Source organism: Carettochelys insculpta, chromosome 21 (genome assembly GCF_033958435.1).
Source record: "Carettochelys insculpta isolate YL-2023 chromosome 21, ASM3395843v1, whole genome shotgun sequence".
Lineage (NCBI taxonomy): Eukaryota > Metazoa > Chordata > Testudines > Carettochelyidae > Carettochelys > Carettochelys insculpta.
In genome coordinates, this window is record NC_134157.1 from 19,185,577 (window position 1) to 19,213,547 (window position 27,971).

The window sequence follows — 27,971 nt, forward strand, 5'->3', positions numbered from 1 at the left end:
GGCTCCCGTGTACATGCAGTAGTGACAATACACAGGCCTAAGCCCACAGACCATGTACACGCCTGGATAAATAGCCCTCAGCATGATGCAGAGCTTCTGAATTTAAAGCAATCTCTGTGCACAGGCCAAGTCCAGCCATCAGTTTGGGGCTTCTTTTTTGGGTTCCTTTAAAAGTAAGTCATTAAACCAAATAGTGCACCTTAAGCTAGAGGCAGCTTGGGTGTTGAACAACACAGCAGTTTTAAACTTGTGACCTGTGCTTACTGCCTGAGTGGCCTGGGGCAAATCATGTCATTTTTCCTCAGCTGTGAAACAGGACAAGCTTCTTGCTTACCCGATTGAGTGTTTATGGCTCAGTTTAAAAGTACTTCATTAACTTGCAATTTAACAAAGCCTTCTAAAAATTTTAGTGTCAATAACTTCCTAAATTGTCATGTGCACTTACTAGTCACAGCCAGTCATTTCAATGCCTTTATTTTCTTGACAAAGATACGCACGGCAACTGACAGGACAAAGCTGTATAACATACTGTGGGTTCAAAAAGCAGCTGATTTTTTTTTTAGTATCCACAGCACCACTGTGGGTTTGTTCTCGGCTCCAGAAGTATGCGCTTCAATGGAGGTTGTGCGTGTGTAGCTAGTAGCTGCCTCTGAATTATCTGCTCAGTGTAAGCTGGTTATGCATCAAATCATTTAATGGCAGCACTGAACAACATCATTATTTATGCCTAGAAAGATCAGCTATTGTATATAACTGGATACTACATCTCACCTGTCACAAGTGATTGTTTCTCATATGTCTGAGAAACAGGTCACTAAACCCTGTTAAAGTTCGTATTCATATGTGGATTTTTATAAAATGGCTTCTTACAGGCTTTTAGTAAAAACCAGTAACCTTCAAAAGTAAGCTTTTTCCATAAATCATTCTCTCTACTGACAATATTTAATTCAGCTTACTCTTTCCTGGGGCCATATGTAGTTATCAAGGTAAATTGCCTTTCTGTTTGCAAGAAACCATGAGTTGCAGTTTAGGGTCAACTTTCAAGTGAACACTGTGTGGGCAAGTATCTTCCACCCCCCATCCTTCTGAGAGGATCTATCCAACAACACAACATTTGATGGAAAGCTATTGGGGGACGATTTAGAAGGTCTAGGGAAGACCTACTAAATGGACAGTTGATGATGCTCCCCTCAACTCCTTTACCACACTTGAACAAGATGAGTAAGAGTTTATGGGAGAGTTTCTCTCATCGGCTCCACACGTTGTCCATTTGGGTTATGCTACTGATGTAACTCAAATTCTGTATCTTAGACTGACGTTTCCCCATAGTGTAGCCCAGCTCTTAGTACGCATGTTATTCAAGATATGTCTAATGAGAACATGCAGCAATCTTGTTCAGTTTACTGAAGGTATTTTACAATAGCAGCCACTATTTACATTTTAAAATGAACTAAATATAAACTCAAAACTTTGTAGTGGGCTCAGGTTGGTCTGTAATCAAGTTGAATTGAGGATGCTAGTTTTACATATCCTTTGGACTAAGAAACATCATGTTAGTAACTTACTTTAACAGTACTTGTAACAGTCCTCCCCAAGTGACAGTATTACTACTCACAGTCTACAGGATTGGGGGACAATTGATTAATGAAATGTGACTCCACCTAAATCTACTCCTTTCCTAAGGAGTACAACACATTGTGGGCTACACCAGTGCCCAGGCCTATGAAAAAAAAGTAACAGGAACAAGCTTCCTTTGCAAAAATAGGTGTTTAAAGCAAGTGGCAACTAAGATCATGGCTAATTCATCAGTATCTTTACTCCTTTCAACTGTAACGGTTATGTTTGCTTTGCTATGGTGCCATTCAAAGTGCCAAGATAAAGGCCTACATGCAGACTTCCACAGTAGGCAGAAGAATTTATTGATGACCACGGTGCTCATTGAGAGCTGGGACAGATCTGTAAGCCTATACCAGCATGAACCTTTCACATTCTGAACATCTGAAGCCATCTCAGCTACAAGAAAAGTCCCATATTCACATCATGTGCATGTAAATATTCTTTTTTCCCGCGACAGAATCCAAAGAACAAAGTGTATAAAAAAGTCTCCTGTTCTAAACGGCACTTGCTGTTTTATCGAAAAAGCCGATACATCCTAGGTAGCCGCCCATCCTTACTAGACAGTGCTGCTTGAATGTGTTCATATGTAGGCAATTCCGTCAAATCACCCAGTGCAGCTACTGCTGGTTTGTTACGGAGCATTGTAGAGACCACCCTCTTGATGTCACTGGATGTCACGTTACCTGCAGACGATGACAAGAGCTATTTCACGTGCTTTTTAAACAGAGACAAACTTTGCTATAGAGGCTGAATAATATCATAGTGTTGGATCTATGCTTGAAATGCCTTCATTTTGATTCCCATTCTGTTTCACTATGTCACACTTTCGTCTAACAGGAGCACTGAGCTATCTTCTAAGCAGTTGGGAGGGTAATATCTTCAAAGAAACTCACAAAGTAAGTTAATTTACATAAAGTACGCCCAGTTAAAGGCACAAAGCATTTTTTTTTAAAAAGAGGGAAATACAGTTGCAAAGCTAAATAATTGCCACAATTATTTTGAGATCAGCGAAAACTGTTTTTTGCAGTGCTTTGTGTCAGGCCAGTTCTGCTGGTCAGTTACTCTGTTTTGGTACATGAACCAAACCATATCACTCATGCGCTGCGCCCCACCCAAGAGCGCCTTTCTCCATAGTAATAGCCACAAAGCTGAAGTGAATTCAGGGGCAACACACAGAAGATGGGAGAGACAAGAATCAGAAGGAGAAGCAGAACTCAGCCCAAGTCCCTCTTTGGGGGTTGGTCCTGCGGCTGCCCAGAAAAGCCTTAGGGGACTAATTTAATTTAAAAATCATTTTAATGTAATTTAAGTTCATTTTAAATCAAATTGATAGTGCCCCTTTAAGCTTTGCTTAGTGCAAAGAGACCCTATGGCTGAAGGGGCAACATGAGCACTTCCAGTTACACAGTCACCTCCCTCCTAATGCCCCCGATGTGAAAAGGGTGGTGTACATGTTGACGGGTGGAAACTGAGGATCCTAAACATTAAATGGCTTGGTCAGACACAGAGAGAGTCATTTCCAGAGCTGGAATGGCCTGGCTTTCATTGATTTCAATGGGCTTTGGCTCAGATGTCATCACCCAACTAGTTACCTTTGCTGTCTGTGTTTGAAATACTATTAGCAGCAAGGTGAGTGGGGCATTTGTCCCAAAAGGGACAAAAAGGAATACTAATCCCTGGAATGACTGCTGATGGGGATTCTTCTGAAACTCCCCTGCCCTCCACAGTTGGTATTAAGAGCCCACTGTGCTGAAGAGCTGGACCAGAACTATAGAGGTGGTACCTTGCCGAAAAGTCTCATTTTATCAAGTGTAGGACTTAGACATTTATCCCACCTGTACTTAGCTAGCTCCTGCATAAAGGTAAAGGTATTGGCACAGTGCTAATTCCACTCCCAGGAGAGCGCACCTACAGTCCAACAGTCAGAGCAAAGTCGGGGGGGTTTACTCACCAATGAGAGAGCATAGCTCATGGGGAAGTTTTCTTGTGTTGGTTGCCAGCACTTGCCTTCCTACATCCTCAAAAATAACAGGCCGGGACTCTAGGTTCATCATAAGCATGGATTTCAACTGGGTTTTTGCTCGCTCCAATTCGACCTGTGTGACAACAGAAAATACAGCTGACTGATCTCAGGATTGGGAGCTACTCTACATGCATTATGCAGTCACCATCTCTAGGAATAACTGGGAGACATCAACATCACATTCTGCTACCAGTGCAAGTCTGGAACTGGGATGGTCTTTACAGCTGGAATGAGTCTGCAGAGGTGGGTTTTTAAAAGAAAAGGAAGGTTCTTGCTAACTTAGCAGAGATGATTTCCAAACAAAGTGGTGTGAAGTCAGAAATGGGCAAAGGGTCTCTTCTTCCACATAGACGCTTGCCATCAGGAGCCTCAAAAAATGGAAAAGAGCTATAAATACTCACCTTCTTGTGGAAATGCGCTCATGATTACTAAAGTATTAAAGACACATGTAAACACAGTAGAAAACGTACATTCAAAAGCTTACATAAGAAATTCATCTAGCTAAGGCCAATCACCCTGGTATTTCAGAATGAAGATGATGTGTATAGAACAGAATTTGGGCAACTTACCTCCCCAACTGCTCCTGCCATTAAAATGAACTCTCTTGTAATTATTTCCACCATGTCTCGGACCTGCAAAAACAGAACAATGCCTGCTCATCTCAACTCAGGAGTTTAAGCAAAGAGAGGGAACAAGTGTCAAATGACTTGCCACTCTGTCCTTTTGGAGTCTGAAAGATTCAGACCCCTTCCTAGTTGACCTGCATGAGTACAAGAAGAGTATAGTGGGGTATCACAGCAGCGATTCTCATCAATGAGAATGGAACTTTACCAGAAGGGCACTGATATGCAGAGCATTTAAGGCAGATGTCTGCAGCAGTGGGTCAGGAATACATAATCCCAAGCCGTCTCTGTACATAGTCAAGCCCCGTGGGAAAATAGGATTCCCTCTTCCAGAGTGGTGAATCTTCACAACACCACTAACATTTTACAATTAGACAAAAACCTTACATTGAATGATCCTGGAGGTTAAACTGATGCACAGACTGATGGAACCTGGCTATTATAAACATGCAACCCCACTGCAGAATAACATATCCTCTCTAGGTGTGAACAACTTAAGGTTAGTATGTTATATGCAGTCTACAACTGCGTGCTGGTAACCTGGAAAGAACTACTCTACCTGAAAGTAAGTCCATGACAAACTTATTTTTTATGAATTTATGGCTTGTACCATGGAAGAGCCACATACCTGTCGAGGATCCGCACTGGCATGGATACACAAGAGACCTGTATCTTCATAACTGTGATGGTAAGAGGTTGCGTTGTACATCCAGTGATGCCTGTAAATACAAGAACATGCATCTGAGTGCTCTTTAACAAAGGACAACAAGCTCCTTAGTTTATCTTCCAGATGAGGATTTCCAAATGCTTAGGGGAATTCAATCAGCTGGTCCAATTAATAGGGTCATGTCTCCTCTCCCCATTATTCTCTTCTATGCATGTCTGCTTTCTACACCCCTCCTGTAGGACGGGCCAGCAGGAGGATACTATACAGGAACAGTTGCATTAACTGCTAATTTTCAAGATGTTTTTCTTCCTAGTCAATGACATGGGTCAGTGGATGGTGACAGGATTCTAGAACACCATGGCTCAGATGAACTACATCAACCTCCTCCCAAATAAGTCACATCAGTTTCTGACGGAACAATAGCTGATTTTTAAGGGCTTTTAGATGAGGCCTTTTGTTCAGGGCCCATGTCCCGAGAAGAGTCTTTGACATCATTCTTCGAACGAGAAAGGTAAACAAACCTGTTGAGCACATTAAGATACAGACGGGTGAACATGCCCTTGCCAGGTCCTCCGGCAGAAAAGGAGCCGCCACCTCCCATCATCATGTTTAATACAGCAAAGGGAATGAAGTCTTCTTCCTGAATCACAGTAAGAGAGCAGAGATTCAGTGCAGGGTGTCTCAGTGCCAGAAAAAAGGCCCCAATGAACACAAGAAGCCACGCAAATATCGTTGTGTATCTCCAAGACAGGGATACACAACAAACGCCTGCAGTTGAGAGTCTGATGGCACATGCTTTCCCAGCCTCACAGCAGGTTACTGGCAAAAAAGCTCTCCTGCTCTCTGCAGGCATCTGTGTTCTCAGACACAAAACAACTACAGCGCTTGAACACCTGCATGGTCGCTCAGGGTTCTGCTAGTTCACGGGTGTACAGCAATGAATTTTGGGACACTACTTACCAAAAACGAGCAGCTTTCTAATCCAATCATGATGTGGGTCAGCTCAGGGATTGGAGTAGGACCCAAACTCACGTTCGACATATCTTTTTCAACCTGCGGGAACAGAAAAATTTGGACTGAATTTTATCTTCAGAGTTTGGCCTCATAAATTACAGTACAAACAAGCACTGATGTAATTTACTGGTTTATGGGTCCAAATGCTTCTTATCGTGAATTCAAGAGGTGCCCTTTAGAAAATGGAAACCTATCACTATGAATCAAATCAAGAGAGTCCAAATCTGTTACTTTAACACAAGAAGTCACATGATGCACTGATTAATTCTTTCTTTTATTTTACCTTGATAATTCCTCCCGTGTACTGTGCAACTGATCTGTCAACTTGCTTGGGGTTGTTGCTTCCCCACACGGGCTCTACATCAAGTAGATACTTCCTGGCACACTCCACCAGCTGCTCATGCTCTATCCCAACCCCAGCCAACACCATCCTGTCTGGTGTATAGTAATTCTGCAGATACGAATGCAGCACTTTCCGATCCATTTTCTCTGTGTTATCCATGGGACAGAACCTGTTGAGTCCAACGGTGTTCTCCCTGTAGGCTGCCTATTGGGAGGGTAAACACACAACCACCCTTAGTATAGACCACAATGCTTTACTCTCCCAAAAATGATGACATTTGCCCCTTTACATCTAGGCTAATATAGATGCAGTAAGAGGGGAAACTATTGAGCATCATTTCACTTGTGCCCTTCCCCACCCCAAAGTCACAGCAGGAGAGGATGGGGTAATTGTTTAAGATTCAGGTTTGAAACATCTAGACCAAGTATCAGTAACCCCAGGCATGTGTGCCAAGAGCGACACACAAGCCAACTGGCACATGAGGCAGGAGCTCAGCCCTGCTCCTTCACCCCCATGCAGCCAGGAGTTTGCTCAAAGCCGTGCCGCCTGTGATTTAACAAAAGACTGACTGACGCTACTAACCACCACCTCAAAAGTAAAGCTCTGCATGTTAACTGATTTATGAATGAAGCTGTTGTAAGTAGGACTATTGGTGACTTTAAAAAGTATCACTGGCACTTGACCATATATAGAAGTCAAAAGGTCAAATTTCAGCACTCCAACTCGGAAAGGTTGCTGACCCCCGCTCTCGACTAACTGGACTCATGAAATAAACAAAGACCTTTTATTCTGTTGAGGTATGTACAGTAAACTTAATGGATTCAACATCTATGGCACTTCCAGTGACTTTAAAAAAAATAAGACCCAGTCTGCTCCACATGCTTTTTGTAATAGCAAGGGTTTCTCCAATTTCTATAGCTTATACGTCAAGCGGCAAAATGCTGTTCAGACCCTGCCCCTCCACAGCAGAGTCAGTGCTTAGATGTCAGTGGTACTACATGAATAGCTTGTGAAATGCTTTTGGATCCTTGTAAAGAAAAAGAACTACATCAATGGAAGTCGTCATCCTACCGGTGCAAACAGGAAAAAAACAACAGAACGCTGGAGACAAGTATTTCTAAAAGAAGCATGAACTCATCAAGCCCCCTCTATAAAAATCTGCAGTGTGAATGAGCTTCCATATATGTTGGAACCTTAACTGACCATTTCTTGACTTTCTATCTCATGCAGAACATGGGATTTCAGGATGGCAGTATAAGCACAATGCTCTCATAAATCTGTGAGACCAAAGTAAAAATCTGGTTTTAGACAAGATAAAAAATACCAGTGAAGTTCAGTAAAGGGTGAGAAAGAGACTACATCACATATTGCAGAGAGCAATGTGTGTGAGACAAACCCCACAGCAATTTACCGCATGAATCATTTCCGTTAGCAGAGGCTCTGGATCAGGTCTCATATTCAGATCTTCGAGCTCAAACCGCACAGCCATTCGAGTCATTTCAATTTCTTCATCTACAGCGAGAGAAAACAAAGTATGCAAACTACTGTCCAAAGTATTGAATAGATAATAAATTCACAGGATCCTGCACAGGCAACGTGAAACACCATGGGGAATTGACTAAAGCACAATCTGTTGGTTTTTGAGGTCCAGAAACAAACTCAAATTACGGAGGATTGGAGAAAGAATCCATTATTCAATCTTGGGTAAAACATTGAGACTGATGGGAAAGCAGCAACAGATTGGATCCATTTGCAGACTAGGGCTATATTATTCTCTGTCCATCTTCTCAGATAGAAGCAAACAGTCTAAAACAAACCTCTTAATAGTGGGAAATGGAAATGACTGACCTGTCTCATAAGCATATTAATAAACATTCTATAAATAATAATGTTTGTTCCAATACTCCACGCAGACTTTGTAAAGTTTTTAAATCAATGGGATGTAATGAACAAGAGTACTGAAATCATTGTGTCATGAGGTGTATGGGTCTCTTTTCCTAAAACAGCAACTCTGATTCTCGCACCTGATAACCTGGGCTGTAGCACTACATCAGCCAGTAGATTGACCACAGTGTCTAGGCCTTTGGTATCAGCAGAAACAGCATACATTGTGGTATCTCTGCAACACAAACAGATGTTTTGCATTCTGTTTACAAGTGGAATATATGAACTCCTGGCAATATATGCTCAGTATTTTGATGACAGTAAAGTGCTAAAATTCCTTATTATTTTATGTTCACATGAGCATCCTTATTGCAATTTGCCACAAAGAGATTACTCTTGTCGTTCAGACATAATGTCCTTGTTGTTATGGAACAGAAAATCAAGTTCAGTCATGCGGACATCCACACTCGATAACTATTCATGCATGGGGAAATACAGAGTAAGACTTGTACCTTGATGCCTGACAGTCACAGATGCCTCCATGCTTTTCCAAGGTGAGAAGAATTTCATCTTTGCTGCCAAACTGGGCTGTAGACTAACAAAAAAAGCATTAAAGCTTATGGAGTGTGTGCCTACTTACCATTTGTTAGTATGGCCTGGTATACTGAAGCACTTGCTTTTTTTCCACTCAACAACAAATAAATGTGTAGAGCTTGAGCTGTATCCTTGAAGTCAGTAAGAAGCTTAGGTGTTCAAGGAAAGCAGATTTGGGCCTTTTGAGAATAACTACAGCCATACTAATAACCAAGTTTAGGTTTTTTTTGTAAGTATTTAACACAGAGACTTTAGGAACTTTGTGGTCAGAAAAAATACTTACAGAGAAAGCCAGCTTTTCCAAAAAGTGTGAAATGCCACTTAGGTATCTTGCTTCATGTCTTGATCCTGAATTTATAAGAACTGATATAAAAACACAAACAATATTTATTTTAACTTCATAGCATATTCACTGGTTTTTTACAAGCATGAGACAGGCAAAGTCCATCTCAATTTAAAACACAGTAATTTCAATGCATTTGATTATTTCTAAATATCTTACCACATCTCTAAGGACTAATCTTCATTGCAAAGTTAATTTGAGTTACCTTAAATATTGCTTCCATCCACACACAAAACCCTTTCACTCAAGCAAGGTGCTTTTATTTCAAGTTCATTGGCCCACTGGGGTATATGCCAAAGCTCAAGTTAAAGCAAGTCCTCAGCTCCTACCTCAGCCACTCAGTACAACTTCAGTCTTACTTTTGCAGTGTGGCGCCTCTTGCTTGAGCTAGGCTAACTCAAGAGGAATAAATGAAATGTAGATAATTCAAGTTAACTGTGCAGGGAAGACAAGCCATTCCATATGTCTGTATTGTGTTGGTACCTAAATACTAAATCTGCTCTGAATTAAGTCAATGGGAATTTGACCACTGATGCCAAAACTGGACGTGATCCTCTAGATACAGTAGATCCAAATGCAGTGATTCACAGATGCCAAAGCCAGCAGGGGCCATTGTGATCATTGAGTCTGACCTGAATAACACCAGTCATAGAACCTGCCCTGAACAGTGACATTTGCCTGCTTGAACTCATTCAGTACTTACTCCCTACAGTACAGAACTGTCCAAATTTGTTCTGAGATGCAATCCGCAGTCCGTTCTCTAGCGTTGTAACTTTGGTTTCAAATTTCTCCTGTCCGTCAACTGTTGCGAAGACAGGTTTGGGCACTCCAGGCAGAGGAGAAGTGAGAGGAACACTGGGACACCCACCACCGCTGCTGTATTTTCTGTAGGCTGCCAAGCCAAACCTAGACCAACCACAGATACTAGTATAAAAACACTATTCAGTGCACTAGACCGATGTCTATCAGACAGGCTTTTAGTAATGATTGAGAATGGATGTTTGAATGACTAGACAGGATGCTCCCAAAATAAATCAGAAAGGCTAGTCTGGTGGATGAGCACAAGGGATCTGGCTTCTGTTCCCTCCTCACCCACAGGTTCCCAGTCTGATCTTTTAAAATGAGGATGACAGTACTTCCCTCCTTTGCCACAGTGCTGGGAGGATAAAAATTCCCTCTGATTTAAAAACTGTATTGAAGCTAATGTTAAAAAGCATACACAAATTAAGAAAAGAGTGTCTGTACAGCTGGAGCTGTAGTGCTTAGATTAACCACAAAGTTTATTTTAAAAGTCATAAGAGACATATCCAAGATCAGCAATAACTCAAAGTTGGGTGAATACATTTAAAAATACAGTTTGGATATCAGCTTCCAATTATTTGGATGATTACTCATAGAAGCTGGGAGTGAAGGCTGGTCCTCAGTAATTTAGAATTTGGGGTAGGTTTTCCATTAGAAAATATAATTCATCAGGGAAGTATGTGAGAGATTTTCCTGACTGCCTCTCATGCGCGGCTCATCCCAGCTGGTATTACTACAGTGCTGATGGTGAAGATCAGGGAATGGAGGCACATAAGTACTTAAGTGGATACATGAAGGCAACTGGCCCTGAACTCACAAGTGACAGTTGTACTGTCAGAAGATTCCTGAGGTTTCCAATTCTGTCCAACAGGGGCTGTACAACCTCCAACAAATTGTGGAGGTAAATATGTTCCCACAATCCAGTGATTGAGGGTTAGGGTTCTACCCAAGGAAAGTGTCTGGGCAGATGAGGCAGACTGGCTTTCATTTATCCCCCCACCCCTTATTTATGGAGAGTTTGGGCCGGGGTCAGCAGAAACCTCTCTTGGCTCAGCAATGTCAGGTGGAGAGTGTGAGGTTCCAGGACAGGTGAGGTCACTTGAGGAGGAGCAGTTGGGGTGTGCACGCTCCTGACGGCAGCATCCCTGACACAGATCTTGGGGGACCCCTGTCAGAGGAGAGCCTGGGGCTGGCACCAGAGTTCTGGGGACGGTGATGGCGAAGCAGTTAGGAGCCACTGGTGGGGGAGGGGGAGCAGGACTCTACGAGAGTGTCTGGAAGGGGACTAGAGAGGACCAGGGTTCTTGAGGAGCGTGGGAGGTGGAAGGGCTGGGGGCTCTCTGGGGGAAGGGTTATGATCACTGACGGGGAGGAAGGGTGGAAGGGATCAATGGCGGTGCTCGGTCAGGAGGCGGCTATAGGGGAAGGGGGGTCACTAGGGTTCAATGAGGGCGAGGACTATAGGGGAAAGGCGGGAAATCATGGAGGGCTGTAGGGGAAGGGGGAATCGCAGGGGGCTCGATGAGAGGGAAAGTCGGGGGCCCTAAGGGGAGATCGATAGACTCCATTCAGCTTCTCTCACCTGCGAACCCGGCCCCACGCGCCACCCCGAAACAGCGCCATGTTCGCCGCCATCTTATCTCCGGGAGCCGGCGCCTGCCCCTTCCGCCCGGCGGCTCGGCACGGAACCCACGTGGCGGCGCGGGGCGGAGCTGAACGCGTGCAGCGGCGGAGTGGGCTGGTTGGCCAGGGCCGGCGAGAGGTGGGGCGGAGCGCGAGGAGACCGTCGCTCACTAGTTAGAACTGAAAAAGGGCGGGCAGGAACGACTCGGAGCGGCTTCGGATTGGTCAGCCCCCGGAAAAGGGCGGGGCCGGGAGGGGTGGTCCCGCCTACTTCCCCGACGGCGCCTACTGGCGACCGTGCGCGGCGGCTGAGGGTGGGGGCGGCGGGGGTGATGGCGGGCCGGAGCCGCACCCCTCAGTCTCCATCCCCCATCCTCCACTCGTGGGGGGGCGAGAGCCGGGCGCGCAGGGGGGTCCCCGCCGGCTCCCCGCCGACGCCTCCCGCGTCTCTCCCCGGGGATGGTGAGGGCAACCCCTTCTCCTTCCGCGAGTTCGTGCGGAGCCAGGCCCGGAGCGCGGCCCCGGCCGCCGCCAGCCCGCAGGTAGCGGGGGGAGGGGCGGAGCGGCCGCGCGCGCTGCACCCCCCACCCGCCGGCCGCCCCCCACCTGCGCCCTCTCTCCCCGCAGGCCGCCGCCGCGCCGTCCCCCGAGCCCTTCTTCCCGGACCTCACCGCCGGCGCGTCGCCGCTGGACGACGACGAGGAGGAGGAGGCGGCGGCGGCGGAGTGGAGCGGCTGTTACCAGCCCTCCGCCGTGGAACGAGCCCTCTCGGCCGGGCGGCGCCTCAACGCCTGGGGGGGCCTGGACAGCTCCGCCGCCGCCGCCGCCTGGTCTGACCCGGAGGAGTCGGCGCTCTGGGAGCTGGAGGAGAGCGAGCCGCCGCCCGCGGGCGGAGACGGGCCCTCGAACTCGCGCCAGCCCAGCGCCGCAGAAGTGAGTGGGGGGCGGCCTGGGGACTGGGGGAAGGACTCTGGGGGCAGGTGGGCGCCACCGCCGCGCCCCGGGGCGATGATCCGTGCAGTGGTGGTCCGTTTATGGCGCCCAGTAGAGATGCTGTCATCCGCCCCGCTCCCTCATCGCCGCTCCTGGACGCCACCTAAACGAGCAGTTTAGGCAGTCAGGAGAGGCCCTGCCCTGGATTCGCTGCAGGGAGAACACCGGGGTAAGCAGAGCTGAGAGAGGCCACCGTGTCTATACTGGAGGTAGAAGTAGTTGCTGATACGTAGCTAATAGCGTGGCTAAAATCGGCTTAGCAGCAGTAGACTGTTTTTACACTTGCCATCTTCTTTCCAAAGCAGCATGGTAATGGGGCAATTCAAAGCAGGCTAACGTGCATATTCAGTGCCTCATTAGCATAATGGCAGGCCTGCAAATTTTAAAGTTTAGACTTAAAATTGCAGACTGACAGCAAAGATGGGGGCAGCTTGGAAATAAGAGCCCCACTTTGACATTCCCTTGCTTCCACAGAACTGGATCAGAGTAAGGGAATGTCGAAGTGGGATGCTTATTTGGAAGCTGCTCCCATCTACACTGTCAGTCTACAATTCAATGTCTGTACTTTGAAATTGGTGCAGCTGCTAGCATGCTAAATATGCACATTAGCACTTCATTAGCCTGCTGGGGACTGCCACAATATCTGTCTATGCGGAACTTCAGGAGTGTTTCTGCCATGGACCTTTATTAATCCTCCCTGCTCGCAAGTGGTTCTGGGGTTGACTTTGACCCCCAGAAAGCACTATTTCAGGCATGCATGAAACAAAACCCCAGAAGGCTGACCCAGAGTGGGTCGATCTTCCATGGTAGTATAGGCTTAGTCTTGTCATGTAGCTGAAGTTTGAGTAACTTGCATTGTCTGCAGTAGTATAGAAAAGTGGTTTTCAGCTGGTGTATTGCAAATACTGTCTAAGTGTGCCATGAAACATCAGTTTCCCATTCCAGTTGCTCTTTGAGGGCGGGTGTGTATGTGAAAGAGAGAGAAAGATAAATTGAGGACCGCATGCCAGCGGGGCTCAATAAAAGAGGCTGTCTGAGTACCAACTGGTGTGTGGTTGGTCAACGTTCCCCCCTCCCCCATCATTGCAGAGCTGCCCTGAGGGAGAATGCCACTCCCTCCCCTCCCTGCTGTGGCAAGGAGGGAGGGAGTCTGTTGGAGCTGGGATGGGGTAGACATGTTTGTGCCTCCTTTTCCCCCTGTCTGCCCATGACAAGTTTGTGTGTCATGAAATTGTTTGTCTCTGAAGCGTGCTGAGTTACTGAAAAGGTTGAGAAGCACTGGTGTAGACCTGGTGTAAATTAACTCTCCTGTAGGCCTCAGGCTATTAAATTTTTGTGGGGCTTTGTGCACAAGTTCCTTCCCCTAATTCAGAACACAAGTATGGCACTGAGGCTGTGAATGCTATACTAAACTTGCTTTTTAAAAAGTTAATGTTCTGTGGCTCTGTTTGACTTTTAAAACATGAAGAATATAATTTAGCTAATTAAAAATGGCTTCTTAACTTAGAACAGCTATTATATTAGTTCCTTTATTGGGGAGTGAGGTTTGGGTGCAGGAGGGGAGTCTAGACTGGTGCAGAATGTTGGGGTGCAGGGGAGAGGAAGAGGGGTGTGGGTTTTGAGAGGGGTTTTGATCTAGGAGGAGATTCTGACTTGGAACAAGGGGTTGGGGTACAGGAAGGGTAACAAGTGTAGGCTGCAGCTGGGAAATGCTTACCTCAGGTGGCTCTTGGTAGCCTGCATAGCATTCCCTCACAGCATCCCTGGAAGCAGCCGGCTGCTGGCATGTCTCTGCATACTGCTGTGGGGAGGGGACAACATGTCTATTGTGTGCTGCCTGCACTGCAAATGCAGCTCCCATTGGTCAGTTGCACTACATACGTAATGATGTATATAATTATGTATTTGTTTTTGTGGGTGCTCCTTAGCCTGGGACCCTAGGCTGCAGCCCCTGAAGCCCCCATATCAATCTAGTCCTGTAGTTCAATACTTACCTCTTCCACTTGGTATTTAACTGCAACACTCAAAATTACCATTCCCAGGCCTGAAGAGCTCTGTGTAAGCTCAAAAGCTTGTCTCTCTTGCAGCAGAACTGTCCAATGACACGCTGTCCCACCTGGGCTTTCCAGTGTGTAGTCTGGTAATTTCTGAAATTTGAATCTTAAATTTGTGCTTCATCCTGTTAGAGAAGTTATTTTAGATCACCCTAAAGCCTCTTTTAAAATGTACCCTCCTTGTTACTAAAGTCATGTGTGATACTAAGCCTCCTTGGCTTTTATAGTTGGTGAAATATAAAATGAAACCTCTTAAAATATTTTTAAACTCTTCTTTATAACAAAGTAAAACTAATCATGTGTGGCACAACACAAAGACTTATAGGCGATCAGGGTGAACTGTAGAATTCACTCTTCGTTCTGGCATATATTCATACCAATAAATCTTTATCCAGGCATGCACCTATCTCACTTAATGTCTCTGTGCCTCACTTTTTTTCTCTCCAATGGAGAAAAAGATTATTATTTTGGTTTTGAGAGGGTTATATTCTTAAATATTGGTTAGTAAATTTAGTTAATGTAAAGTGCCAAGATTTTTCCAGTTGTGTGAATGACTTGAAGGTTTCACCTGGTGCTGGGTTTTGCATGCTAAAAAGATCAGTGTGATCACAAGACCGTACATTCCAAATTTCTAATGAGAATTTTTCTGCAGCTCCAAGAAGAAAATGCCAGATTAAGAAGCAAGATTAACCAGCTTCTGTTGCTCTCTGAAACTCAAGCAGACAAGTATGTATGCCACCAGCAGAAAAGAAATCGTTAACTTAATAAGTGAAAGCAAAGTGCTAATATTTTTATACATTAGTAGGTGACTTTCACAAAATTGTGATCGTTTATACTACTATACGACAACTGCCCTACAGGGATATTTCAGCTGAGAAATTGGCTAGAAAGAAATAAGGGAAAGTAGGCAGAATGTTAACCTGATCTGGTATCTTGTTTTTTTAAATAATAATTGGAGCCAAATCTTGTCTTTTACAACCTATTCAACTCAATTTGTTAATGAGGGCACCCCGACCCTTCAAAGCAATGTACTAATAATATTTATTACTTCAGTCCTGTAACACAAATAAGTATATTCATTTACCAGTAGGGAAATTGATGGTGCAGAGGTTAGATGAATTTCCCCAGGTCACATGTGAGTCCATAACAGAGCTGTGATTACAATGCAGGAATTCTTCTGTCCACTGCACCATGCTGCTTTGCATATTGAAGCACTTTCTTAAAAATGTATTGTTATACTGCCACTGCCCATACCTTAGACTGGGTTGAAAATCAGTAGACTGACCGACTGGACCTGTTCTGCAGAGATGGATATTGAACAAACAAATCTCAGGACCTGACCTGGTAACTTAATTTTCTGCAATGTGTTAGAACGAACATTTTTTTTTTTCATACTGAAGGCTCTCTAGGATGTTTTAAAAAAATTAGACCCATACTAGAATCTTCTTGCTTGCAACACTTTGTAATCTCTCCCATTGAATGCAAATACAAATACCTACTTTATCTTTAACAAGGGTAAGGAAGCTTGAAAGAAAACTAGAAGAGAACAAGATTAAAGAGCAAAAAGAGGCCTGGGATCTAGAAGCAATGGTGCAGCATGTAGAGCAGAATCTCCAGTTGATGACTGTAAATACTTTTTTGTTCTTACAGTACAGGACCTTGATCTGAGCTGCCCTATGGTTTTCTGTTTCTTAGCCCCCACAGTCCCCCACCCCAACACTGAAGGAAGCGTAAGCAATGCAAGAGGGGATGGTTCAGCAATAGTAGAACATTTTTTCAACTCTGACACTTGGATTCAATTTTTTTTCTTTTGATAACTGGTCTCCTGAGTAATGGGAGACCTCTTGTCTTCCACTCTTAGTTTAAACTGTCTGTTGATAGCACTTCTGAATCAAGGGCTTCTGAAATGAAAAGGAGCTGAATTCCATTCCAAAAGTAGCTTATTTATGCCACTGTGAGGGTTTTGCATGCATGGCATATTCAGCTTTCTGTGTAGCCTCTGGGAACCTCCAAATTTGCCATAATTTATATAGTTATTGCATACAAGAAAGTTGGTAATTAAGTCATGCATTTGTTGAGAGTGAGTAAATTATGTACTTACTCAGAAGGAAGAAATGTATTGCTACCTTGATCACTTGATTGGAATGTTACATCCTTTCCTTACCTTTGGTATGTTGTTGTCTCTTACACATTCCTCTGACAAAACAAAACAACCAGCAGTCATGTAGCACTTTAAAGACTCTGAGTTAGTGACCAGAATGTGCTAGGCATTTTCCTATCACAGTATAAATAACATCTGTATCTTGTATTCCAGAAACGGGCTGTGAAAGCAGAAAATAATGTTTCAAAACTGAAACAAGAAAATGCACTTCTTCAGGTATGAAGCTGTCACTTCCTTTTTAAAGGAGTAGTTGTTTTAATCTGTAGCTTCACCCAAAAAACCCCATCCTGTAGCACCTTGAACGCTAATAATTTTATTAGGTAGTGAACAGTCATGTGTATGATTCTTTTCTCTCAAAATCTCCCTACTTAATAAATAAAATTTAGTCTTTAAGGTGCTACAGGACTGCTTGTTTCCTTTGTAAGTTTCTCTTAATGCATGAATTTCAGGTGAACATATCTTGATATTGAACAGAATTTATAACAGTGCTGCTGGAAGAGCACTCACCTGTGCCTTATTTTAATGGGTGAATCTTCTATGAAAAATTTTTGTGTTCTGATTGTGTTCTTCACACAGCACACAGTCAACCTGTGGAACTCCTTGCCGGAGGAGGCTGTGAAGGCCAGGACTCTATTAGGGTTTAAAAAAGAGCTTGATACGTTTTTGCAGGTTAGGTTCATAAATGGCTATTAGCCAGGGGTAAAGTATGGTGCCCTAGCCTTCAGTACAAGGGCAGGAGATAAATCACTTGATCATTGTCTTCTGTTCTCCTTCTCTGAGGCACCTGGCATTGGCCACTGTCGGCAGACGGGATACTGGGCTGGATGGACCTTTGGTCTGACCCAGTATGGCCATTCTTATGTTCTTATGTTTCTGACATTAAATATTAACTTCTAAATGAGTTGGAAAATACTCTACTATAATATCAGAATTGAAATTGATTAAGGGCAGCAGATGCAAATGGTTTTGAGAATGAAGCAGATTTCAGGACTGCTAACTAGCCACCTGCCAGGGTTAGTGCTTCCTGGGACTAGTACAAGTTGAATCTTTCTAATCTGGCATGATTTTAGTTAGCCAGACCACCACTTATCATGGGTGTAGCCAAGTTCCCTGTGGTCCCATAAAGTTGATTTCTAGCCACTAGTCCTGGTGCTCAGTGTTCTGTGCAGTTATTTAGCTGTAATCTGCCCCCAAATATTTTCTAAGAGCCTAATAAATGGTGGAAGAGCTGGTAATGTGCTAGAAAATACTGACTTCCTGTGGTCTGGCAGATTCTCTCATCTGGCACCCTTGGGACCTGACTGGTGCCAGACGTGAGAGGTTCAGCCTTTACAACTGACTTCAAGTCTGGTAAAGGCTTCCAAGGTTTACTCCTGGATCAAAGATTACATGAAGAATTTTGATCACTGAGTGGAGGCTGTGATCTTGCAGATAGCAGGTGGTCCTAACAGAGACCTAAGTAAAGTCCCCAAATGAAGCATTCAGGTATACCTAGGAATGATTTTGTCATACCATGTTAAACAGATAAATATGCATTTGCTTTAGGTAAATTGTTTGTGGTAAACTATAAGCTCTTTCTTAGGTTCAGCTGAAGAATTACAAAACAGAGAATGAGGCCTTGAAGACTGGCCAGTCTGCTAGTTTGGCTGTAGTGAAACAAAATGCAGATCTTGCCTTACAGAATCTTCTCAGCGTAATTACCAATTCACGCTCTTCAATAAAGTAAGTTCAGTTTTAGAATGAGAACTGTAAAATAAGTAACTTTTTTTCTGACAGGAGTCTCCAGACTAAATGAAAATTACAATACTGGAGGCTTTTGACATTCACGAGACCATAATCTTGCCTTTTTGTTTTCATTTTTGAATACATTTCGCCTAGCCTTGACGGGTCAAACAGATGGGTCAGTTTCACTTTCTGGTTCCTTTAGGCTGTGTCTACACAGGCACAAATCTTCGAAATAGCCATATTTTGAAGATTTACTAATGAGGCGCTGAATTGAATATTCAGAACCTCATTAGTATTAGGACGCTTGTGGCCGTGGCACTTCAAAAGCGCGCGGCTTGGGGCAACTGCATGGGGGTCCTTTTCGAAAGGACTCCGCACCTTTTGAAGTCTCCTTATCCCGCTCACTGATCGGAATAAGGAGATTTCTAAAGGTGTGGGTCCTTTCAAGAAGGACCCCTGTGTAGCCGCGCTGAGCTGCACACTTTCAAAGCACCACGGCCAGAAGTGTCCTAATGCTAATGAGGCACTGAATATTTAATTTAGCTCCTCCTTAATAATCTTTGAAATATGGCTATTTCGAAGATTCGTGCCCATGTAGACACAGCCTCACAGTAGCTTAAAGTTGGGATGTTTGAGCTATGCCCATACTGCAGGAAAGTAATTGCACAACTCATCTTTTTCCTTAACTGTTCACAGTAAGTCCATTTTCGGTGTAGTAGTATGCTTTTGTACAACTAGGGCTTTTAATTAAAAATGTAAATGTTAATCAAAGTACCTGAAACTTTTTAAAAGTTTAATTTTGCAATTAAAGTGTACTCTTTTTCTTACAGCAGAAGTTGCATGAATGTTCTTTACTGTGCATTGGAAGTCCCCTTTTTTGTTCTTTGTCTTTGCATACTCACCCTTGTTCTGGTAACATTTCCTGTTACTTGTAATTAGGGCTGTCAGGCAGTTTAAAAAAGAAATTGTGTGACTAATTGCACTGTTCAACAATAATATAATAGCATTTAAGTATTTTGGATGTTTTCTACATTTTCAAATATATTGGTTTAAATTACAATACAAAGTAGTATGCTCACTTTATATTTTTATTACAAATACTTGCTCTATAAAAATGCAAAAGAAATTGTATTCAATTCACCTAATAAGTACTGTAGTGCATACTAGTCTATCATGAAAGTTGAATTTACAAATCTAGAATTATATACAATAAAATGCATTTGGAAATAAAACTTGGGCATGTCTTGCTCAGAAAATCATGTTTGGTTACAATTTTGCAGGAGATAATGCTGACTGCTTTTTCATTTACAATGTCATCTGAAAATGACACGGGTTTGTATGCCATTGTTGTAGCTGACATCACAAGATACTTATGTACTACCTGCATTAAAGACTCGTGAATCTCTTTGTGCTTCAACCGCCCTTCCAGGGGGCGTGCATCCATGCTGATGACAGATTCTGACTGATAACTATCCAAAGCAGAACAGATTAATGCATGCTCATTTTCATCATCTTAGTAAAATGCCACCAGCAGAAAGTTGATTTCTTTTGTTTCTGGTGATGCAGGTTCTATAGGTTCAGCATCATTGTTGCTCTTAAGACTTCTGAAAGCATGCTCCACACCTTGTGTGTCTCAGATATTAGACAGCATTTCAGGTTTTAAACATTGGTTAAAATGCTATAGCTATTTTTTTTTTTAGAAATGTCACACTGGCATCTTATTTGTGTTTTGGCAAATATGTTGTGAAAGTGTTCTTAAAATGATCACGTGCTGGGTCATCATCGGAGACTTCTGTAACATGAAACATAGCAGAAAGCACTTAAAACAGGAGACACACAATCCTACCCCAAGGATTTCAGTCAGAAATACAATTAGTATGCTTAATGAGCATGAGCAGTATGGAATATATATATAAAGAACTTGCAAGGCTGGCTACAAAAGTGCCATGTTGAAAATCTGTTCTCAGTTTCAGGTAATGTAAGTTCGAAGTAGGCAGAACTATCTAGTTAAACAGAAGCTTAACAAATCAGCAGTCATGTAGCACTTTGACTGCTGTGTTTTTGTTTTGTTTTGTTTTTTTTTGATAGAATAGAGACTAACATGGCTACTTCTCTGTTACTATAAAACACAAACTTGTTTGTCGTAGCAACTGGCTGAACAAGAAGTATGACTGAATTGATGTCGGCTCTAAAGATTGTTTTTAGAAAACAAGCAAAAAGGTACATTGTTTTGGTTTTCACTGCACTTACGTAACAAACTCTAGTTTGCAATTTGTACTTTGACAATAAAGAGATTGCACTACAGTACTTGTGTGAGGTGAACTGAAATACTTACTTTTACAGAGCAAATATTTGTATTAAAGTGAGGACTGTGAAGTGTGTTGTGTCTTTTTAATATTGATTTCTATTTGAAAATATAGAAAAATATCCAAAATAACTAAATTTCAATTGATATTCTGTTCAGTGGTGTGATTAGTCACAATCAGTTGAGTTAATTGTGTGACTTAACTGTATTAATTGGCAGTCTTACCTGTAATCTATCCTATTCTGTTTGTTTATTCCAGGCAGTTAGTTTCTGGAGCAGAATCTTTGCAGGTTGTTGCTGAACTCCTTAAATCAATAGACAGAATTTCTGAAATTTCAGATGATGGACTGTGAAAGAACCTCTAAAAGGACCACTACCCCAAGTTTTGTTTACATATAGAAATCACTATTTAAAGATTGTTTAATATTTAAAAATGTAGTGTCTTCAAAATATGCAACCTTTATCCTTAATATTTTTAGTGTGGGAGAACTGTGGTGCACTGATGCAGTATTAGTCTTCCGTACTTTGTATCAGCAGTACAGTGGCAGCCACTGGGTCTCTGAAACCAGCTTCAGCAAAGCATATACTTTATATTTTGCTAGATTGGAACCTCAAGACCCAGCCTTCACTCCATGCATTAGTCTCCCATTAAAATGAAATACAGTGTTGGACTCAAAACGCTGTGCTCCCTGCCTTTTTTCCACATTCCTTCAAGTAATTCTGTGTCAAAGTCTTTTATAAATGCTAGGAGAAAATCTTTTCTATAGGTCTTTTTAGTGCCATGAGGGCTGAGGTGGGTGAAAATTTTTTTATGAACTCTTATGTAATTAAATGAGACTATACAATACATAATGCTTAACTCTTTCAGTACTTCCTAAATACGTTAAAATGCTTTTTTTTTTTTTGTCTTGGGTTTTGTAACCAAATGTTTTTTTAAAAAAAAAATTAAATTGCAATTAGTTTGGGGCTGGTTCTTGATTGTTTAAACAAACTGTTCTTTTTCAGGGAACTTAAATTGTAGGTTCTTTTTTAAAATTGGGAAAATCACTTTGGTGTAGGTGAAGCAGCTGCTTTTGTGTACTCGACTGCTTTCTAATCACTCAAGCATGTTTCCCAGGACTTCTACAATGGCATAGTCCTGTATAATGCAGGAATTGCTGTATTGTGTATAAACCCCAGGGAACTCAAATTTCAGTTGAAGTGAATATTAAAAGTATGTAAACAGCCATACTGGGTCTGGCCAAACCATCTAGCCCAGTATCCTGTCTTCTGACGGGCTAGTGGCAGATGCCCTACTGGAAATGAGCAGATCAAGTGATCCATTCCCCTGTTGCCAATTCCCAGCTTTTGGCAAACGGAGGCTAGGGCTACCATTTATGGAGAAGTCCATTTCTTTTTTCAACCCTATTATGATCTTGGCCTTCACAGCATCCTCTAGCAAAGAGTTCCACAAGCTGATTGTGCATTGTGATGAAGAAATATTTCCTTTTTGGTTTTTAAAGCTGATTCCTATTAAATTTTTTGTTTGTTGACCCCTACTTCTTTTGAGTAGAGCCATTCCTTTACTTTCTCCACACCAGTCATGATTTTATAGACCTTAGTCACTCTTTCAAGCTGAGAAGTGCCAGTCTTATTAATCTCTCTTCATTCAGAAGCTGGTCTATGCCCCTTAATCATTTTATTGCCTTTCCTGAACCTTTTTCCATTCCAGTATATCTTTTTGGAGATAAACAACCATATCTGCACACATACATGACACCCACATCTTGAGTTTATATAGAGGTAATGATATTTTGTGTTATCAGTCCCTTTCTTAATTACTCCCCATGTTCTGTTTGCTGTTTTTGATTGCTGCTGCAGAATAGATGTTTTCAGAGAACCATCCACTGTGACTCCAAGATCCCTCTTTTGAGTGGTTACAGCTAATATAGACCATTTATGTATAGTTTAGATTATAAACTTCAGGTGTGGCAAACCATGCAGCTAATGTTTGTGTGCAAAACTGTCAATGGAAAAAGTAGTGACTGGAAAAAGGGAGCATAGAGGTGTCAAAAGAAATTATCAGGTGGGGGTTAGTAGTTGTGACAGGGTGCAGTCACAAAAGTCCCCCTGGTGTGCTGATCATGCCACTGTATGTACCTGCCTGATGTCTTGGGTTCCCATCACCCATTTCTACTGGGCCAGATCCTCTAGCCTTCCCCAGCCAAGGCAGAGAGCTAGGGTTACTGCCCCCTGCTGCAGAGTAGCATAGCTGCTGAACCACTTTAACTCTAAGGGGGCTCAACAACCAGGAAACCAACTCCCCAAAGTGATAAAACCCCAAATAAATGCATCTTTCTGCATGTAAAAGTTTCACACACAAGGTCATCGCTCAATAAAAGAGATGCAGTGGTTGCTTTCTCTCCCTTCCCTGCTAGTGATGCTTATTTAGACTGGTCTTGATAAGTTTAAGTAAAAAAAGTAGGAATTAATTGGTTGCAAGTGAAAACAGATCAAATATTTTATTAAATAAAAATGTTTAGCGAGATCAAATCCATTAAGTAATTTGTTAAATGCAAATTCTTTCATTAATAGCTGTTCCTGAATCAGGTAAAAGCTTTGACAGGTTATGTTTTACTCTGACTTCAGTATATGGTTTCTTCACTGTTCTTTTGTATCCTCAGAGGGTGTGCCAGGCAGTTCAAAAGCCAGCTAATGACAAAGGTTAATTATTTCTCATAGCTTAAATAGACTTTCCCCTTTCTGTGTCTTCCATCCCTATAGAAAATTGCCAGGTCCAAATGGATTCCAGTACCAGCTGGCATCTGTCTTTCTAGGACCAACCACTGTTTAAGCTTCTAGGACAAATGAGACTAGTCAGAGATTGAAATGATCCAAGCCCTTATGTTCCTAGGGCAGCAGTAATAACTCTCATTACCACATTTAGAATGAAACAGATCCACCCTTCATATTTCTAACTTTACATGCAAGTGATATATGCATAAAAGTAGGAGATAGCAACTAAAATTGATGTGAGCTGTTTTGCATAAAGCATATTTGAGTTACACACAGTCACTCACAAGATATGTGCCATAAGGCATGGGGTGACAGGCATCAGAGTAAAGTGTGACAAATGTAAACATGTTAGTTGCAGAGCCCTGAGATCTACCCTATCTTGCTCAACACTTATTGGAGTGGGCCAAGTAGAATGTGCACAGAACAGGCCTGCAAACAGATCAGCAAACTCCTTTAGAGGCAGCCCTACTCTCTCTCTCTCTCTCTCTCTCTCTCTCTGTGTGTGTGCACGCACACATGCACACTTCTCCTTTATGTAGATCAGCAGTTCTCAAACTGGGTTGAGACTCTGAAGTAGATTACAACCACATTTTAATGGGGTCAGCAGAGCTGGCTTTGAGTTGCTCGGGCTTGGGTCTGAAGCCTCAACCCAACCATTCAGGGCCACAGATGAAATCTTGAAGGCTTCAGCAGGAGAGTTCCGGTTACAGGCCCCCTGCGTGGGGCTAATGCACTTAGGTTCAGCTTTGCTCATTACCCAGAACAGTGGAGCTCAGGCTTTGGCTCCCATGCCCACCAGGAGCAGTGGGGCTCAGGCATGTCTGCTCTCTTGCAGTCAAATTTTTTGGTGTCAGAAGGGAGTCAGAGTGCAATGAAGCTTGAGAACCTATGATTTAGATAAAACAGCTATCTGCTCCTGGAGTGGTAGTCCTCACTTTAAAGGCAGTATCTGTCTCCCTATGCCCACTATAATGTTGCCATTTTGGATGAGCATACTCCTGGAAATTTCTTTGCATTACAGTCTCTATTAACTATTCACTTTTAATTGCTGGAAACTCCAGGCCCATCCTAGAAGGTTGGCAACTATAGCCTAGTGCAAGTAAAATTTATCACTTTCACATAACTAAAAAGAAAGAAATGAAACCACTAACACCCCACAACCCACCCACAACCAATCACGCTTTGTTCCTAGACAAAAAGGGGGACGCACGCTCCAGGCTTAGACGTCCCCACGCCCCCAAAACAAGCATGCAGAATTCCCTCTTTGCACTCAGAAAAAGCCACTGCCCCAGCGGCAGAGAAGTGAAGCTCTCCAAACTCTCCTCAGCACACAGCTTCCGCCGGGAGGGGTGTGCTCCTGAGGCTGGAATCTCCCCCAAAATCAAGACGCAAGACAGCCAGGGTGGGGACACGTTATAATTAAACAGCCGCTTTACATCTCTACAAAAATCAGTTATGATTTTTATTGTACAGCTTAGGAAACGTTGTGAGCGCAATCCTCGAGGGGCCTTTCAAAGGTCTGGGTTTGTGGGGAAGGGTTGGTCAGTGCATTGGTCTTGTAAACCCAGGGTTGCGACTCCAGCCCTCGAGGGGGCCTTTTGAAGGTCTGGGGCAGTTTAGATTAAAATAAAAACAAAAAAGCTCTATCAGAGATGCTGATGGGTCCGGCTGCGAGTGTGGGAGACCGGACTCGATCACCTCTAACGGTCCCTTCCAGTTCTAAGCGGTGTGTCTATCCCCTGCCCTGAAGTCACCCTTTCGGAGAAGCAAGTGCCGGCCCAGGCGTCTGAGCCCATAGGATTAGGGCCCCCCACCCTGTTGCTCCCTTTTCCCGCCAGCCCCGCTGGGGCCAGGCTCCGCCCCCCGAGCACTGCGTTGCCCTGACATGCAGCTCTGCTCAGGGCCCACGTGGGGAGAGGGCGGGGCCTCACCCTTCCGCGGCCGCCGGCCACGGCACGTGCTGCTCCGGCCTCAGTCGAGCTCCTCTTTCCCGCAGCCGTCACCATTTTCTGGCGTCCAATCATCAGCCTCTCCTTGTGTCAGATGACCGCCACGGCTCGTGCGTGTGGCGAAATTCAGCCAATCACACCAGCCTCCCGGGGGCAGGGGTAAAATACCGCGGCGCAGTCAAAAGCGCCCTTCCTTTAGCACGTGACAGCGGCATTCCTCCAGCACGTGACACCGGCCCCCCAATCTAGTTCGCTCCCGCGGCAGACGACAGTCGCCTAGACACTGAGGGGGCGGAGCTAACCGGGTACTACTGGGAGGCGCCGCTGAGGAGGTCTCGCTTTCTCCTGCTGCAGCCTGCGGGGCGTCGTCGCGGCGATGGCCTATTGCCTGGGCCTGGCCGGGGGCCCGCTGCGGGAGCGCGGTGGGCTGGCAGAGACGGGTAGCGCCTAGGACCTTCACCCCTCCCCGTTCAACCCTTATGCTCCGTCCCCTTCCTCAGCCAGAGCCCCTGGCGCCTGTGTCCCCTATTCACCCCCCCAGCCCCCCGAAGAGCCCATGTCTCCCTTCCACCTCGGGCTTCCCCCTTCTCCAGTCAGGCTCCCTCCTGCCCCCATCTCCCTCAGGCTCCGGGACGGAGTTGGGTGGGGGAAGGGTGTGGGTTTTGGCCTGGGGCAGGGCGCGGGAATGCAGCGGGGGTTGCAGGCTCTGGGAGGGAGTTCCGGTGCTTGGTGTCGGTTCTGGACTGGAGCACGGTCGAGGGCACGTGAGGGGCGAATAGTCTGGAAGGTGGTGTGCGGTATGGTGCTTACCCTGGCGCGGGGGGACTGCTGCGTGTGGGGGTTGATAGTGGGCTAGGTCATCTGCAAAGCATTCCTGGGGTGGGATGTCCTGGGGACTTGCCCTACTGCCATTTACGTGTCTGCCTATTAAGCTTGAGTAAAGAGAGAGAGGGGCTGTGAAACTCATGTTGCCTGCTGTCACCCTCCCATCCCAGTGGAATATGCAGGGAGGCCCTGCTATGATTACATTTGTTTTTGATGACACTTCTACATCTGTTTTGTCTCTTTGAGAAGCCATGTCACCTGCAGGTTTACATGATGAAAGAGAGAAAATCAGGCGGGAAATAGAGGAGTTGGAAAAGAGCTTGGACCCTGGCATCTCAAGTGTCGAAGTCCTAGTGTCAGATTCCAGCCTGGACTCGGATTCTAATGCAGGTCTGTTCTTGCAGCGTGAAGTTATTTCTCTGGTATCTTGTAGTGATTGAAGTCCTGCCCAATATATATTGTCTTTAAGTGTCCAAACAGATACTAAAGACATTGGCTTCATCTTATAGCTACGTCAGACATGTGTGCAGAGTTTAAATGTCACAGTATTTCTCGCTAAAAATTGTTGTTTATGTCTGTTTGTCTTCCTTGGGTATTTTTAAAATCACTTCGTATTATATTAGAGGACCTGTTGCAGCTCCGCTTGCATGCGGAAGTTAGGCTGGAAGAAAATTGTAGCCAGAAACTTGTTGTAATAGGCAGCGTTATTTGTCATTGCAGTGCAAAGAAATTGATGCTTGGAGAAGTTAGAAAGCAGCATTCACAAAATTTCGTGGTAGACTGTGTTTTGAGTCTTATTGTCTATGCGGTGAGGCGGTTCAAAGCAGATGTTTTCTGGCTGTGGCGCTTTGTAGACTATTGTAGAATTTTCCAGAATCTGGTGAGGAAAAAACATGGTAGAACCTTGCCTGGGCAGACAAACACAGCAAAAATAATGCATATGATACAAGAAAGTTTTATAACTCTACATGTGTTAGCTGGACTAGACAGGTCTGTTGTGATTATCTACTCTGACCTCCTCCATAAAACAGGCTTAAGAGCAACTCTTAGTAATTCGAACTGTAATTATGGACTTCATGCAGGAGATATCGCAAAGCTGAAAGAGAACATGCATTCCTTCCACCATATATTGGGTGGCATTTGAACTTTGACCATTCACATGCACTTTCCACTTCTGTACTGCGCATTATAACTCAAATGCAATTGCTTATTTTATAGGGGTGCTTATACCATCTGCTTTTCCTATCACATTCTTTTTATTGATTATTGTGATTTTTATTGCTTTGTGTTACATAGATTGTTTCTGTGGTTTCTGTCCACAAAGAGCACACGCATCAGATTAGTAATAAATGTCAAAATTCTGCCATAGTGCTTTAAAGCTAAAGAAAAGGTAGTGTGGAACTAGGTAAAGGGGAATAATAGACGCTTGAAATGAATTAGCAAGTTTATCAGTCAGCTGGTATCAAAAAGCTTTTTCCAAATTTCAGCATCTACTGAGAAGATTCTAGTGCCAGTGGTTGCCAGGTTTTGTGGTAAGAGAGATGAAGTTCTGAGTAGTTGAGAGAGAGGGGAATAAGAAAGCACGTGATCCACTAAGTGAGTTAGAGCTAGTCGTTGACAATATTTTACTGGATCATGAATTCAAACTACTG

General features: G+C 43.8%; 3 protein-coding genes across 7 annotated transcripts in view; 2 read left to right on the forward strand and 1 right to left on the reverse strand.

Moving 5' to 3' along the window:
• Positions 1 to 457: 457 nt before the first annotated feature.
• Positions 458 to 11,647, reverse strand: PMPCA (peptidase, mitochondrial processing subunit alpha). Its single transcript, XM_075015078.1, has 13 exons — positions 11,492 to 11,647; positions 9,812 to 10,014; positions 9,049 to 9,128; positions 8,684 to 8,766; positions 8,312 to 8,406; positions 7,699 to 7,799; positions 6,228 to 6,491; positions 5,891 to 5,983; positions 5,452 to 5,570; positions 4,892 to 4,982; positions 4,210 to 4,272; positions 3,569 to 3,713; positions 458 to 2,300 (listed from the first exon to the last, which is right to left on the reverse strand). Exons 1-13 carry the CDS (start codon positions 11,542 to 11,544, stop codon positions 2,131 to 2,133), a joined length of 1,560 nt encoding a protein of 519 aa, XP_074871179.1. The 5' UTR covers positions 11,545 to 11,647; the 3' UTR covers positions 458 to 2,130.
• A 182-nt stretch (positions 11,648 to 11,829) lies between these two features.
• On the forward strand, positions 11,830 to 23,290 carry ENTR1 (endosome associated trafficking regulator 1). The gene is made up of 7 exons (XM_075015079.1): positions 11,830 to 12,074; positions 12,160 to 12,465; positions 15,232 to 15,305; positions 16,094 to 16,205; positions 16,894 to 16,956; positions 18,323 to 18,462; positions 21,030 to 23,290. Exons 1-7 carry the CDS (start codon positions 11,865 to 11,867, stop codon positions 21,121 to 21,123), a joined length of 999 nt encoding a protein of 332 aa, XP_074871180.1. The 5' UTR covers positions 11,830 to 11,864; the 3' UTR covers positions 21,124 to 23,290.
• Positions 23,291 to 25,795: 2,505 nt separating this feature from the next.
• Positions 25,796 to 27,971, forward strand: part of SNAPC4 (small nuclear RNA activating complex polypeptide 4) — a 39,110-nt gene continuing 36,934 nt past the window's right edge. For 2 of the 5 annotated variants that reach the window (XM_075015433.1, XM_075015434.1), the window contains exons 1-2: positions 25,804 to 25,934; positions 26,569 to 26,709. In XM_075015433.1, the coding sequence (XP_074871534.1) occupies positions 25,871 to 25,934; positions 26,569 to 26,709 (205 nt within the window). In that variant the 5' untranslated portion in view covers positions 25,804 to 25,870. Of the gene's footprint in view, positions 26,710 to 27,971 lie in introns of all 5 variants that reach the window. The other 3 variants (XM_075015431.1, XM_075015429.1, XM_075015432.1) reach the window with 3 other exon arrangements.